The sequence below is a fragment of the Podarcis cretensis genome (assembly GCF_951804945.1).
Source record: "Podarcis cretensis genome assembly, chromosome: 6".
NCBI lineage: Eukaryota > Metazoa > Chordata > Lepidosauria > Squamata > Lacertidae > Podarcis > Podarcis cretensis.
The window spans coordinates 72,771,955-72,782,500 of NC_137175.1; the positions used below are offsets into that span (position 1 = coordinate 72,771,955).

Genomic DNA, 10,546 nt, shown 5'->3' on the forward strand with positions numbered 1-10,546 from the left:
TTGAAGCCTCCTATGTGGTGCCACAAAGAGGAAAGATTGGGGAAGGCCAGCAGGGCAAAAGGTGGTAAAAGTGATGCTTTGGAGGCATTATATTCGTCCTCAGTTTTACTGAATGCTACCCATCTATCTAGTGCAGTGCAGTGCAGCACAGCACACATTTGTTTAGACCCAGTAACATCTCCAGTAAGTGAAGGGGAGCAGCAGTTGCTGAACTATTCAGACCAAAGGAGCCAGCATAGAGCAGCCCACTGAATTTGGACTGGGGTTCACTGGTTTGCTCTGCTCCAGGGAAGCTCTGGTCAAATAAATATTTACTTGAATCTAATGCTCACCTTTTCTGGCCAAATTACACCGAGAAAATTAAGGTGCGCATTAGATTTGATGTCACATTTACATTTGCCAGCAAATACTTTTTTGGGTTTCAAGGTTCTGAAAATTGAAGTGCACATTAGATTCAGTGGCTCATTAGACCCGAGTAAATACGGCAGGGTTGCCACCTGTCCTGTATAATATAGGATTGTCCTGTATTTCCATGTAAAAAGCTACATCCTGTATCATGGACGAAGCTGAGATTTTTGTTAGGGGGAGACAGAGCTTTTATTCTGAAGATCGCCCACCAAAGTTCTTGAGCTTTCTAAAAAAATCATGGGTAAAAATATACCACAGCCCCCCAAAAGAAGACATTAAAAAGCAGCAAGCTTTCGCTGGGGACAGGCATCTGCTGGGGGGGGGGGTGAGGAGTGCAGAACCTCAATTAATTGAGTACTTTCAATGCTTTTCAGTACAGTATTATTTGTGGATCTTTTTGATAAGGGTTTTGTTCTGTATTTCAGGTATTTTTCTCTCTCTGCCAAGTTAGGGCCATCCTGTTAGGCTGCAACAGATTGTAATGGATTGCTTGGAAGTCACTTCAGGACCAGATTTTCTTTAATTATTAAAGAATATCGTCCACCAACCACCCCATCCTGACTGACTGAATTTATATACCGCCCTATACCCGGAGGTCTCAGGGCGGTCCACGGAACAAAATCAGAATATAAAACCACAAAATGTTCTGTATTTTGCCAGAATAAAGATGATCTACTCGCAGGGTGGGGTATTTGCAAATGAATGAGCTTTTTGAAACCTGCAAAGCAACACTCTGCATGAAGGTGGTGGACACTTGACAAGCGAGCGCCCTGATAAAAAGTGAGCATATCGCCACTCTTAATATGTCAGAGTTTCGTCGGGGGTTGTTCCCAGCAAAGGAGAAGCCCTCATGAGGGGATTTCGCCTGTTACTTTTGGGCGAGAAAAGGAGAAAATTTTGTTCTCGCGACCCCCAGTTGCCTTGACGCCCCTGCGCGTTCTGCCCAGAAGTTTAAACTCCCAACGGAATTTAACGGACTCCGCTCCCAAAGGCGCGCGCAGGAGGCGACAGCACAACTTAACCTCATCCTATCACGTCTTCCCCCCACCCTCCTGGCTCGGCTCCCTCAGGTGATTTTAAGTTTCGGCGCTCGCGGCCTGCGACCCTACGCATAGTTTGTGCTGGGGGGGGGGGTTGCGTTCGAGTTTTAAGCGCGTGTTAATAAGTGCTTCTTCTGGTCCCGAGGAAGGGCGCGCAGAAGGACTGGGGCCTTTAATGACAGGAAGGACTGGTAAGCACGGCGGCCGAGGAGGAGACGGTCTGCCGGACGAGGAGCTGAGTGAAGCGGACGACGACAACGACGTCCTGCCCCCTCCTCGCTCGCTCGAGCTTCTGCCGCCCCGCTCGGCTCCCCACCTGACTCGGTTCCCTCCTCCTCCCCCCCCCCCAGCCCCGTTCCTTTGTCCTCCCGCTCGCGATTGGCAGGTTTTATTATTCCGCCTCAACAAGCCGCGAGCGGATTGGCCGGCGCGGCTGTGACGCGAGGGGCCGAGCCGCGGAGTAGTTGGGGTTCTGCTCTGTCAGTAACACATGGGCAAGAGCGGCGGAGAGAGGCAGCGAGGAAGGCGCCAGCGGGGAGACGGAGGCCTCCTCTGCGCGCGTCCGGAGACGAGGCAGCGCCGCCCGGGGAGCCGCGGAGGGTCGTGAGAAGAGGAAGGAGAAGAAGAAGCCGCCGCCTCCTCAGTCATCGCCGTCGTCGTCTTAACAGCAACAGCCGCGCGCTCCGGCTCCTTCGCTGCCCCACTCTCGGGACTTTCCCCCTGCGTTGGCCGTTGGCGGCGAGAGGCTTTGGAAGCCGCCCGAGCCCCGCGACAGGGAGGTGGCGGCGGGAAAGGGGTGGGGGGGAAGCGCGAGCCAGCTCGGAAGTGCGGCCACATCTGCCAAAACTTAACCCAGCTATTGCAGCAGCAGCAGCAGCGAGAGCGGCGTCGGCGCCGCCGCCCGGGCTCGCCTTTTGCAGCAGCAGCAACAACCCAGCTCTGCATCTCCCCTCGAGGGGAAGCAGCGAGAGTAGGACGAAGCAGCAGCAGGAAGGAAAGGAAAGGAGGGCTGGAGCAAACGCTTCCCGGACATTTCCAACACCACCACCTCCTTCCTCCCAGCCCGGGGCTGCTTGCAGTTCCCTGACCCGGACGGAGGGTTGCTGCTCCGCGTAGCCCGGCGAGCGCGCTGGGTTTGCTCCGAATTGCTCCGCCGTCAATCGGGATCGAGCCGGGCCAGCCCACCAGCACCAACCCGCCGGTCTCCCCCTGCGAGAGCTCTCCCGAAGCTACAGCCACGTTGTCCACGGCCTCTTGCACCATAGAGGGGAAACAGGTAAGATCGTGGGCGCGGGAGTGGAGAAAGAGAGAGCTGCTTGGTGGTGCGTTGTTTTTTTCCTTTTGGGTGATTGTAGCTGTTTCTCCTTTCCTCCCCCCCCCCCTCCACTTCGTTGCGGTCCGGAGTGGGAAGTAAACACGGCCACCCCCGCCATCGCCTGGAATCAGATTGGGGGCGGGAAACTGGCTGCACCTCCCGGGAGCCAAGCGGCGGCGGGGCCGCCCGCAGCCCGGCGTAGCGGTACAAAAGGCTGCCTGCTTTGCCCCGCGCTGCTTCACTCTCCACCCCCCCCCCCCGCCCGGTTCTGCCTGGGAGTCGCGGAGGAGGTGGGAGGAACGGTCGCCCACTTTCTTTGTAGTAAAAAAAACCACTTATTTTGAAACAGTGGCAGGTTTGGAGGAGGAGGAGGAAAGGGAGAAAGAATAATCTTAAGTGAGGTATTTGCTCTCTTCTCTCACTCTCCTTTTTCTCTCTCTCCCCCCTCCTTTTCTCCTCCTTTTTGTTCAGGGGAAATCTGATGAATCAACCTAATTAAAATCAAGCCGTGAATTAAGCATCCATTTTTTATTTTTTTTTGGTACTACAAATTGCAAGCTCTACGCTTGTCCCTCCCTTGGTCTCCATTAAAATCACCAGAGACGTTGTTAAAAGGAGGGAGGGGGTGTGTGTTTTGCCTCTAGCTGCCAGCTCTCCTTTCTGTTTCATTGCCTCTGTTCCAGGACCTAAATTGCTTGGCTGTGTAATTACCAGAGTAAGCCTATTTAAGTTAAAAGCTTTCCTTCTCTTTCTCTGCCCCCCCAACTCCAAATGAAACTTGATGAGGGCCCGTCCTTAGTTATCAAGGGAGTCACTTTCTGGTCAGTCCTCTTGATTCATCTCTTTTAGATTTAATCAGCATTAAGGTATTGCTTGTCCTTAAGAGCTTTAGCTTAATGGGGTTACTGGATGCTTCTGTCAGTGTAGCGTTTCCTTTTATATATAATATTTACCTTTCAACAAAGACAGGGTGGGTGGGAGCAAGGCAGTGGGGCTTGTGTGGGGTGTTTTTGGTCTTGGAAAGATGGGAAGTAGGTTTAGCATACTTTAGGAATCCTTTTTGCTTTTAATCAGAAGTAAGAAATGCAGATTCATATTGCTGGAAATGGTAACAAAAGGCCATTCCATGAGTTAAATGCATCAGAAATCAATTTACATAAAGGTATATGATGCATTCAGAGAAATGCAATGCTAATGGCTTTTAGAGTGGTTCTCTTTCCCAAGTCTCGGGGTTTTTAGTTACAGTCTTAATTGGTGCAGTTCGCAGTCTGGTTTATTGTGTGGTCAACTGAACATATGATCAGGAGTTATTTTGAAGGAAATCCTGTTTTGTTTGGTCCTTTTAATTTTTTTTTAAGTGGCCTATTTTAAGGACCCTGAAGCTTCTGTTGTAACTTAGTTGGGCAACTAAGTGGCAGGAAAAGTTTGCCCTCTCCTCTTCACTCTTTCGCTTCAGAGGTATATGTCTTAGCAAACAGCCAGATGCTTTAGCTTGAGCATGAACAGCTTACAAAGGACAAAGGGAAAACACACTGCTTAATTGGCAGTAAATAACTTGATCTTTTTATAGTGCAAATGACTGAACAGTAGCCTGTTCGACTACTGGATTTGAGGCAGAGCAAATTAATCAGTTTGGAGTAAGCTTTATGAATTGGTTCCATTATTAATCTCCCTGTTGCCCTGCTTGTACAAAACATTTATTAGAAAGTGAGAAACACACTTGTGGGCTTGCATGTGTGTCTATTTCCACCTCCACCCCTCCCCAAGCAGCACTTTTACAGCCAGCCATGCTTGCTGTTTCCTGAGTGGGGCATGCTTGATTGTTCTGCCTCTCTGCTTTTACGCAAAACTTTTTTTTTTTTTAAGGGCAACAAAGTGCTTAGCATTTAAATTGCTGATCAAGGGCAGATTAGTGAGACAAAAGTAGATGTGTTTGTATAGGAAGTTAACAGGCTTCTGAAAGTTAAGTGATCTATTATTATCCAGTAAAGCGTCCTTTGGGAGAAGGACCCCACTTTCATTTGATCTTTTGAAGAAATAAATAAATAAATAAATAAATAGGGACGATCCTGGCTGAGCCCTTGCAGATAACAATAGCATGAAAAGGGAGACCTTGAAAAACTAGTTTCACAACTTTCTCACAGTTTTCTCCGGAGCTTATACTTGCCTCTCCTGTAAAATAGAACCAAACAATCCCCAGAATCATTCCCAGCTGGTGAGCTACAGCTGCACTCCCCAAGAGTTGTGGTCAGGGATTGTGGCCTCACTCTGGCTGTTTTTTTATGCCATTCTCATTTTAGGACTGTGGGGCCCAGCAATTTATATCTGGGAGGGCTATGTAGACTGTGAGACTCCAGGTGTGTGTACTTTCCTGGCAGCAAACAAAGCGGGGGTCACTCTAAGTTTGACAACAGTATTGCAAGCTAAAACTGTCATTGAGCACCACCAGCCAACTTGGAAGGGGAGGCAGCTAATTAACCCAGAACAAAGGCTCTGAAAAGTAAACAAGTTGCTGCTATTCCCCATCTTTCTTGGACTGGGAGGGGCAGGTTGCAAGAGCTCTTAGTCTGAGAATCAACCCCTTCGTCTCATTTTTCTTTATTTCTTATTCCCTTATCCAGACCATGGTGAACCCAGGCAGCAGCTCGCAGCCTCCCCCGGTCACCAGTGGCTCCCTCTCATGGAAAAGATGTGCAGGCTGCGGGGGGAAGATTGCTGATCGCTTCTTGCTCTATGCCATGGATAGCTATTGGCACAGCCGGTGCCTGAAGTGCTCCTGCTGCCAAGCCCAGCTGGGAGAAATTGGTACGTCCTGCTACACTAAGAGCGGCATGATCCTGTGCAGAAACGACTACATCAGGTGAGAGAGACACAGGGGAAGTTAGGCTGGTTTGCTGGTTTCTTGCATACACGACTCCATACTTTTCCTATGAAGCAGAAGGAACTGCAGGCCAGAAATACCTCTGGTTGCAAGGGGCAGTTCAAAACTAGAAGCCTGATTTAATGAAACAATCCTTTTCCTGGATTACAGTAGAAAACTTTGGTAGATGGCTCAAGGAGACGTGTGGTAGAATAAAACTCCTAAAGTGATCCTAAACTTTTAAGAGAGAAGTCCTGGTTTAAAACAGTTGGCTGCCCAAAGCTACTATGGTAGTGGGGCAGAAGGACGCATGTTTGGAACCTAAAGGGGTGAGAGCGAGCATAGAGTTTGCTAGAACAGTGGCGGGAAATGGCTAAAACAGTGAGAGAGCTACCCTTTCAGTATCTGATTTATTATATTTTTATTTGCATAAGCACCTTTAAATGAAAATGGAATGACTCATTCTCTGTATTCATTGTGAAAGAGTTGATTAATTGTTGGAGGGACTGTGACCGTCTCCTGTGCCAAACTCTGCACACCCAACACAGTGGTAATACATGCTTTCCTATTGCTGTGGAGCATATCTTTCAGTATAAAAGTGAACATGTGTATAGTTTGATCAATGTTTAAAATATTTCTTATTGCATCCAGTATTCTGCATCTCCTCCGCTTTGCATAACAAAAATGTGTTTGTTTCTTCTCCCCACCCCCACTAGTTTTAGAGCAATTAATAGAAAGAATTTAAGAGGTCCAGGTGCCCATTCAATCTTTTCAGGTGAACTCAAGCTCCTTTAAACTCATTTTGAAAGGAGGCATTTTGAAGGATTACACATTTAATTTGAGTAAATGACTTGATAGACTGATGCACATGAATGCTTTGAGGAGGTGTTCTAGTTCAGCAGCCAGTAATTAAACAGCCCCCTCCCACCTTCTTTGGCATATAAAGAATGTGAGGTAAAGGCATATGGAGTTTTTTTCTAGATAGTCTTGATTTTCACACTTAGAATAGATTTGAAAAAGTATCCCAGTTCTTGGAAGGAGTGAGCAAGCTTTAGTGGTTAAAATCATCTCTTTGTGCCTATTTTCAAATACTTAGTTATAAATATTTTGAGCCGATTTCTTCTGGAATTTGTACATTTAACTATGTAACAACTCTGTAAATTGCATACTAAATATTACTTGGTTCTGATTCTGGAAGCAACAGCATTTTGAATCAGTGACACCAATAAGGAGACCCTTTCTTGTTCAGATAATGGCTCTTCTTTATGCTAGCACCTTCAATCAGCTAAATAGAATACAGAAAACAAAATGGCAATAGAAAGGTTTTAAGGGATTGCAGCATTCATTTTGCTAAGTGTGTGGATTTTTAAAGTAAATGCTTGAAAATCAGTGTGTGCAGGCTTACAGCGATGCGTTCTTGATCTCTGTCCGAAGCAACTGCATAAGCGAGACAGAATTCTAATTAAATAGAGCAGAACGGTTAGAAAAAGAGGTTTGTTTGAAGTGGAAAAATTGACACTACTGTTCAGATTCAATGAACAGTACAGATTTCGTCTCTCTCTACTAAAACCGTCAAACAAACCTCTTCTGATCACTACTAATTAAAAAGAGAAGTTGTCTACTGTACGCCTAAGGCAAGTTCAGGCCAGCTTATTGGAATCTCTGCCTCAGGTTTTTGTGTGCCCAAAACTTATTACAGTTTTAATATAGGCTATTATAAATAGGGTGCTTTATCAGATGGTAAATTTGAACTGATTTTGTTCCATCAGTCTGACTCTTCACTAGAACTGAATAGCTTGTCCAATAAAATATGGATACTTGAGTGTGCACTTCTGGAAGCTTATTTGTTCCATAGGATAAAGGTCTACTGACCCAAGTACATAAAGTTCCAGCATTTTCATCTGTGACCCTGATGACTCAGACATGAGTAGCTACATGTCCTAATCTACTAACAAACAAGATGCTACCATTTTACAAGTGCTCTTCAGTGTGTGTGGTTTTTATTGAGGATCATGTAGGAAAATATATAGAAATAAGTCATGATTTTGTTCTTTTGACTTCTTGCAGAAATTTCAAAGTTGATCTTAATGAGACTTCCAATGAGATGTTTGTCGTAAAGCTTAGAGACAAATTGATCATTCAGCCTCTGAGGTGATAGGGACTGACTGATTGAAGTCTCTTGATAGGACAAGACAACTGTTTTTTTTTTTTTTAAACCACCACTATGGGCCTCTACAACTAAATCTGGGTGTGGCTTTACCAAACCAGCCTTACCTTATCTAAGGATTGCCACAGATTTTATTGGCAGCAGAGGGCTGTGGGGTGTTCATGTAAGTAAAAGGATGGCAATACATTGACTCTTCTCTGACCCCTTAACTCACAACCATAGTATCCTAAGCAAAGGAAGAATTTATTTGGAAGGGAGAAGGGTGATGGGCAGCCCTCCCAGCTATGAGATTCTAGATAAAGCAGCAGCGTGGCAGTGAATCTGCACAATTAAGAGCTTTAATTAGTGTCTCCTCCATTTTCTCTTAGTTCTGATAGGTTTTATCTAATGAGATCTCGTCCCTGGCTTAGATCTGCCTGGAATGACGTGTCCAAAATGAATGAGAGCTGTGTCGCAAACAAAACATTTAATTAACAAAATTGGCCTTGGAGAGAGCAAGAGAGAATAGGCTGGGGGTGGTTGAAAGAGGTGTGGGGAGGGAGAAACAAACTAGGCTTTTCTTAAAGGGCTAGTGCTGCTTGAGAACTTTTTCTGTACAAATGTCTATTTAATATGATTATAATCTCTTATATCCCACCTGGTGTTTGCTACTGAGGTGACAGTGGAAATATATTTTTGGGTTGGGGGGCAGGTGAGGAGCATATAGCCTTGCCTAGATCATGAGAGCATGGTCGCCCCCCCCCAAAAAAAAAGTGTTCGTGGCACTGTGCCGGGCGGCAAGCACCTGATTCCCATTCCAACAGGCAAAAGATGTTCTCTGTTCTCCTTGCTGTTCATTGCCATTCACGTGGGCTGTCTGTCCACAGTATGAGCCATTTGAGGAGGGGAGGAAAGGGAGGGAGCAGCCAAGCAACGAGTTCATTTTTCTGGTAATCAACAGCAAGCTGCTATATTCAGGGAATGCTGTCCCTTTAATTGAACAGGCTAGGTAATTAAATGGCATTTTTCCAATAGGACGTGCTAGGTAAATCTAATAGTTGGTTATTTAATATCACTTTGAAGTCTGCCCACTCAAGCACAATGACAGCACAGGAGCATGTGAACTATTAGCTTGGAAAAAAAATCCAGGATCTCAAAAATTAATTAAATCGCATGCAATTTAGGGGGAACGTTTATCTTGATTTGTCATAACAGAATTAATTCAAGGCCTCCAATTCACTTGGGGGCAGATCTGTTACTCTGAATTAACCAAGCGTAATTTGGCTGATATTTTTTCCTCTCTCTTCCCCCCTTCTCTCTCCCTCTCCCTCTAATGCAGCACTTGCACAGCCGCCTTCCTCCCCCTTAAGTATCAATAGCTTCTGGTGCTTTTAAGGTGCTTGGGCTGTAGTTATGCTGAAGTACCTTTAATGGACTTGGCTGTAGGCATAATTTTTTTGCGTAGCCTTTGTTACATCTGATACAGCTGGCACAGAATTTGGATCCGGCATAGGAAATCTGATGGAAAACCAATTGCTTCTGGATCAGTAGCTTTGGATGTGCTTTTCTTTCAGCTAGGAAGTTTGGATGCTTCTGGGTACAGATATGTCGCCCCCCTCCCTTCTCCTCCTCTCTCTCCTCTCCCCACCCCTTTCAGGTGCAAGGGGAAAATTGAACTGCGGGACTAGCAATGCAAAACTCTTTGTGGTGCAGAGCTGTTTGGTTTCCACAGCATGGTAAAAATCCCCACACTGCACCTTACTTTTCTGTAGTTTATTTTAAAAGTGTTCCAGTTGAATAAATAGAAATTTTCAGCTAGCCCCTCACCCCACATCCTCTTGTTCCCATCTCATCACCTCTGTCCGCTTCTAAAGGTTTTGAATGAGGAAGAGAGTTTGGATTAATTTAAGGTGGCATTACATAATGCTGCAAAATGTAGGACCTTTCATCCATATATGGAACATCTCAGTGTTGGTGATTGATTGTGTTGCCCAAATGTTGAAATATTAACAACCTCTTTGGACTCCAAGACCCAAAGAGAGGAAACTGAAACCACTTCTGTCATCGCAATTAAAGAGTCCCCTGGCTTTAATTAGCCTGACCTGGGGTATCTCTCCCCCATTGCTGGAGTTAAAGAGAAAAGAGCCCATTAAGGTCCAGTCTGAGACCGATAGTTACTTAATTGAGCACCTAAAGCCTCCAGCCTTTTAAATTAAATACTGTCCTGGACAGTCTCCCTGATTAGCTAATTAACTCTACTCTCTCACAGAACCCATATAAAAACAACTTTTCAGGATGAGGGTAGTTAACGATGATTGTCTTCCTCCATGGTGAAACAAAAATTATCTGAAGCTTCTGATAAAGTGCCGCAAAATAAGAGTATTCTCATTAGTAGGAAAGAAAAGAAAAGCATCTAAAAAAAGTAACGGGCAAAGTCCTGGACATTTGCTTCAGTAGTAGCCTAACCCTGCAGATTACGTAGACTGCCTTAAGTTAGTTTTGGCTGTGACTTCCGAAAATTCAAATTCTTTTAGAACGAGGCTGGCTGTGTGTGTGTGTGTGTGTGTGTTTAAAATGATGTACAAGTAGCTTTTGGGATTACATTTTTGACTTTCAATTATTAAAATTTAATTTAGATGCACAACCACCATTGCTCAGGAAAGTTTGTATGATGCACACATACTTTATGAAGAGAATGTGTCACAGTTAAAGCAGCATGATTAAAAATGATTTTTAAATTGTGTGGTGCGTTTGAAATCCTCGCCTCTTCCGCAGGA

General features: G+C 45.4%; 1 protein-coding gene across 1 annotated transcript in view; it reads left to right on the forward strand.

Annotated features, from left to right (window-relative positions):
- The first annotated feature begins 1,402 nt into the window (after positions 1–1,402).
- The window catches only part of LMO4 (LIM domain only 4), a 16,489-nt gene continuing 7,345 nt past the window's right edge, over positions 1,403–10,546 (forward strand). Inside the window, exons 1-2 of the mRNA XM_079980685.1 lie at positions 1,403–2,724; positions 5,385–5,623. Of these exons, the coding sequence (XP_079836811.1) occupies positions 5,388–5,623 (236 nt within the window). The 5' untranslated portion in view covers positions 1,403–2,724; positions 5,385–5,387. The remainder of the gene's footprint in view (positions 2,725–5,384; positions 5,624–10,546) is intronic.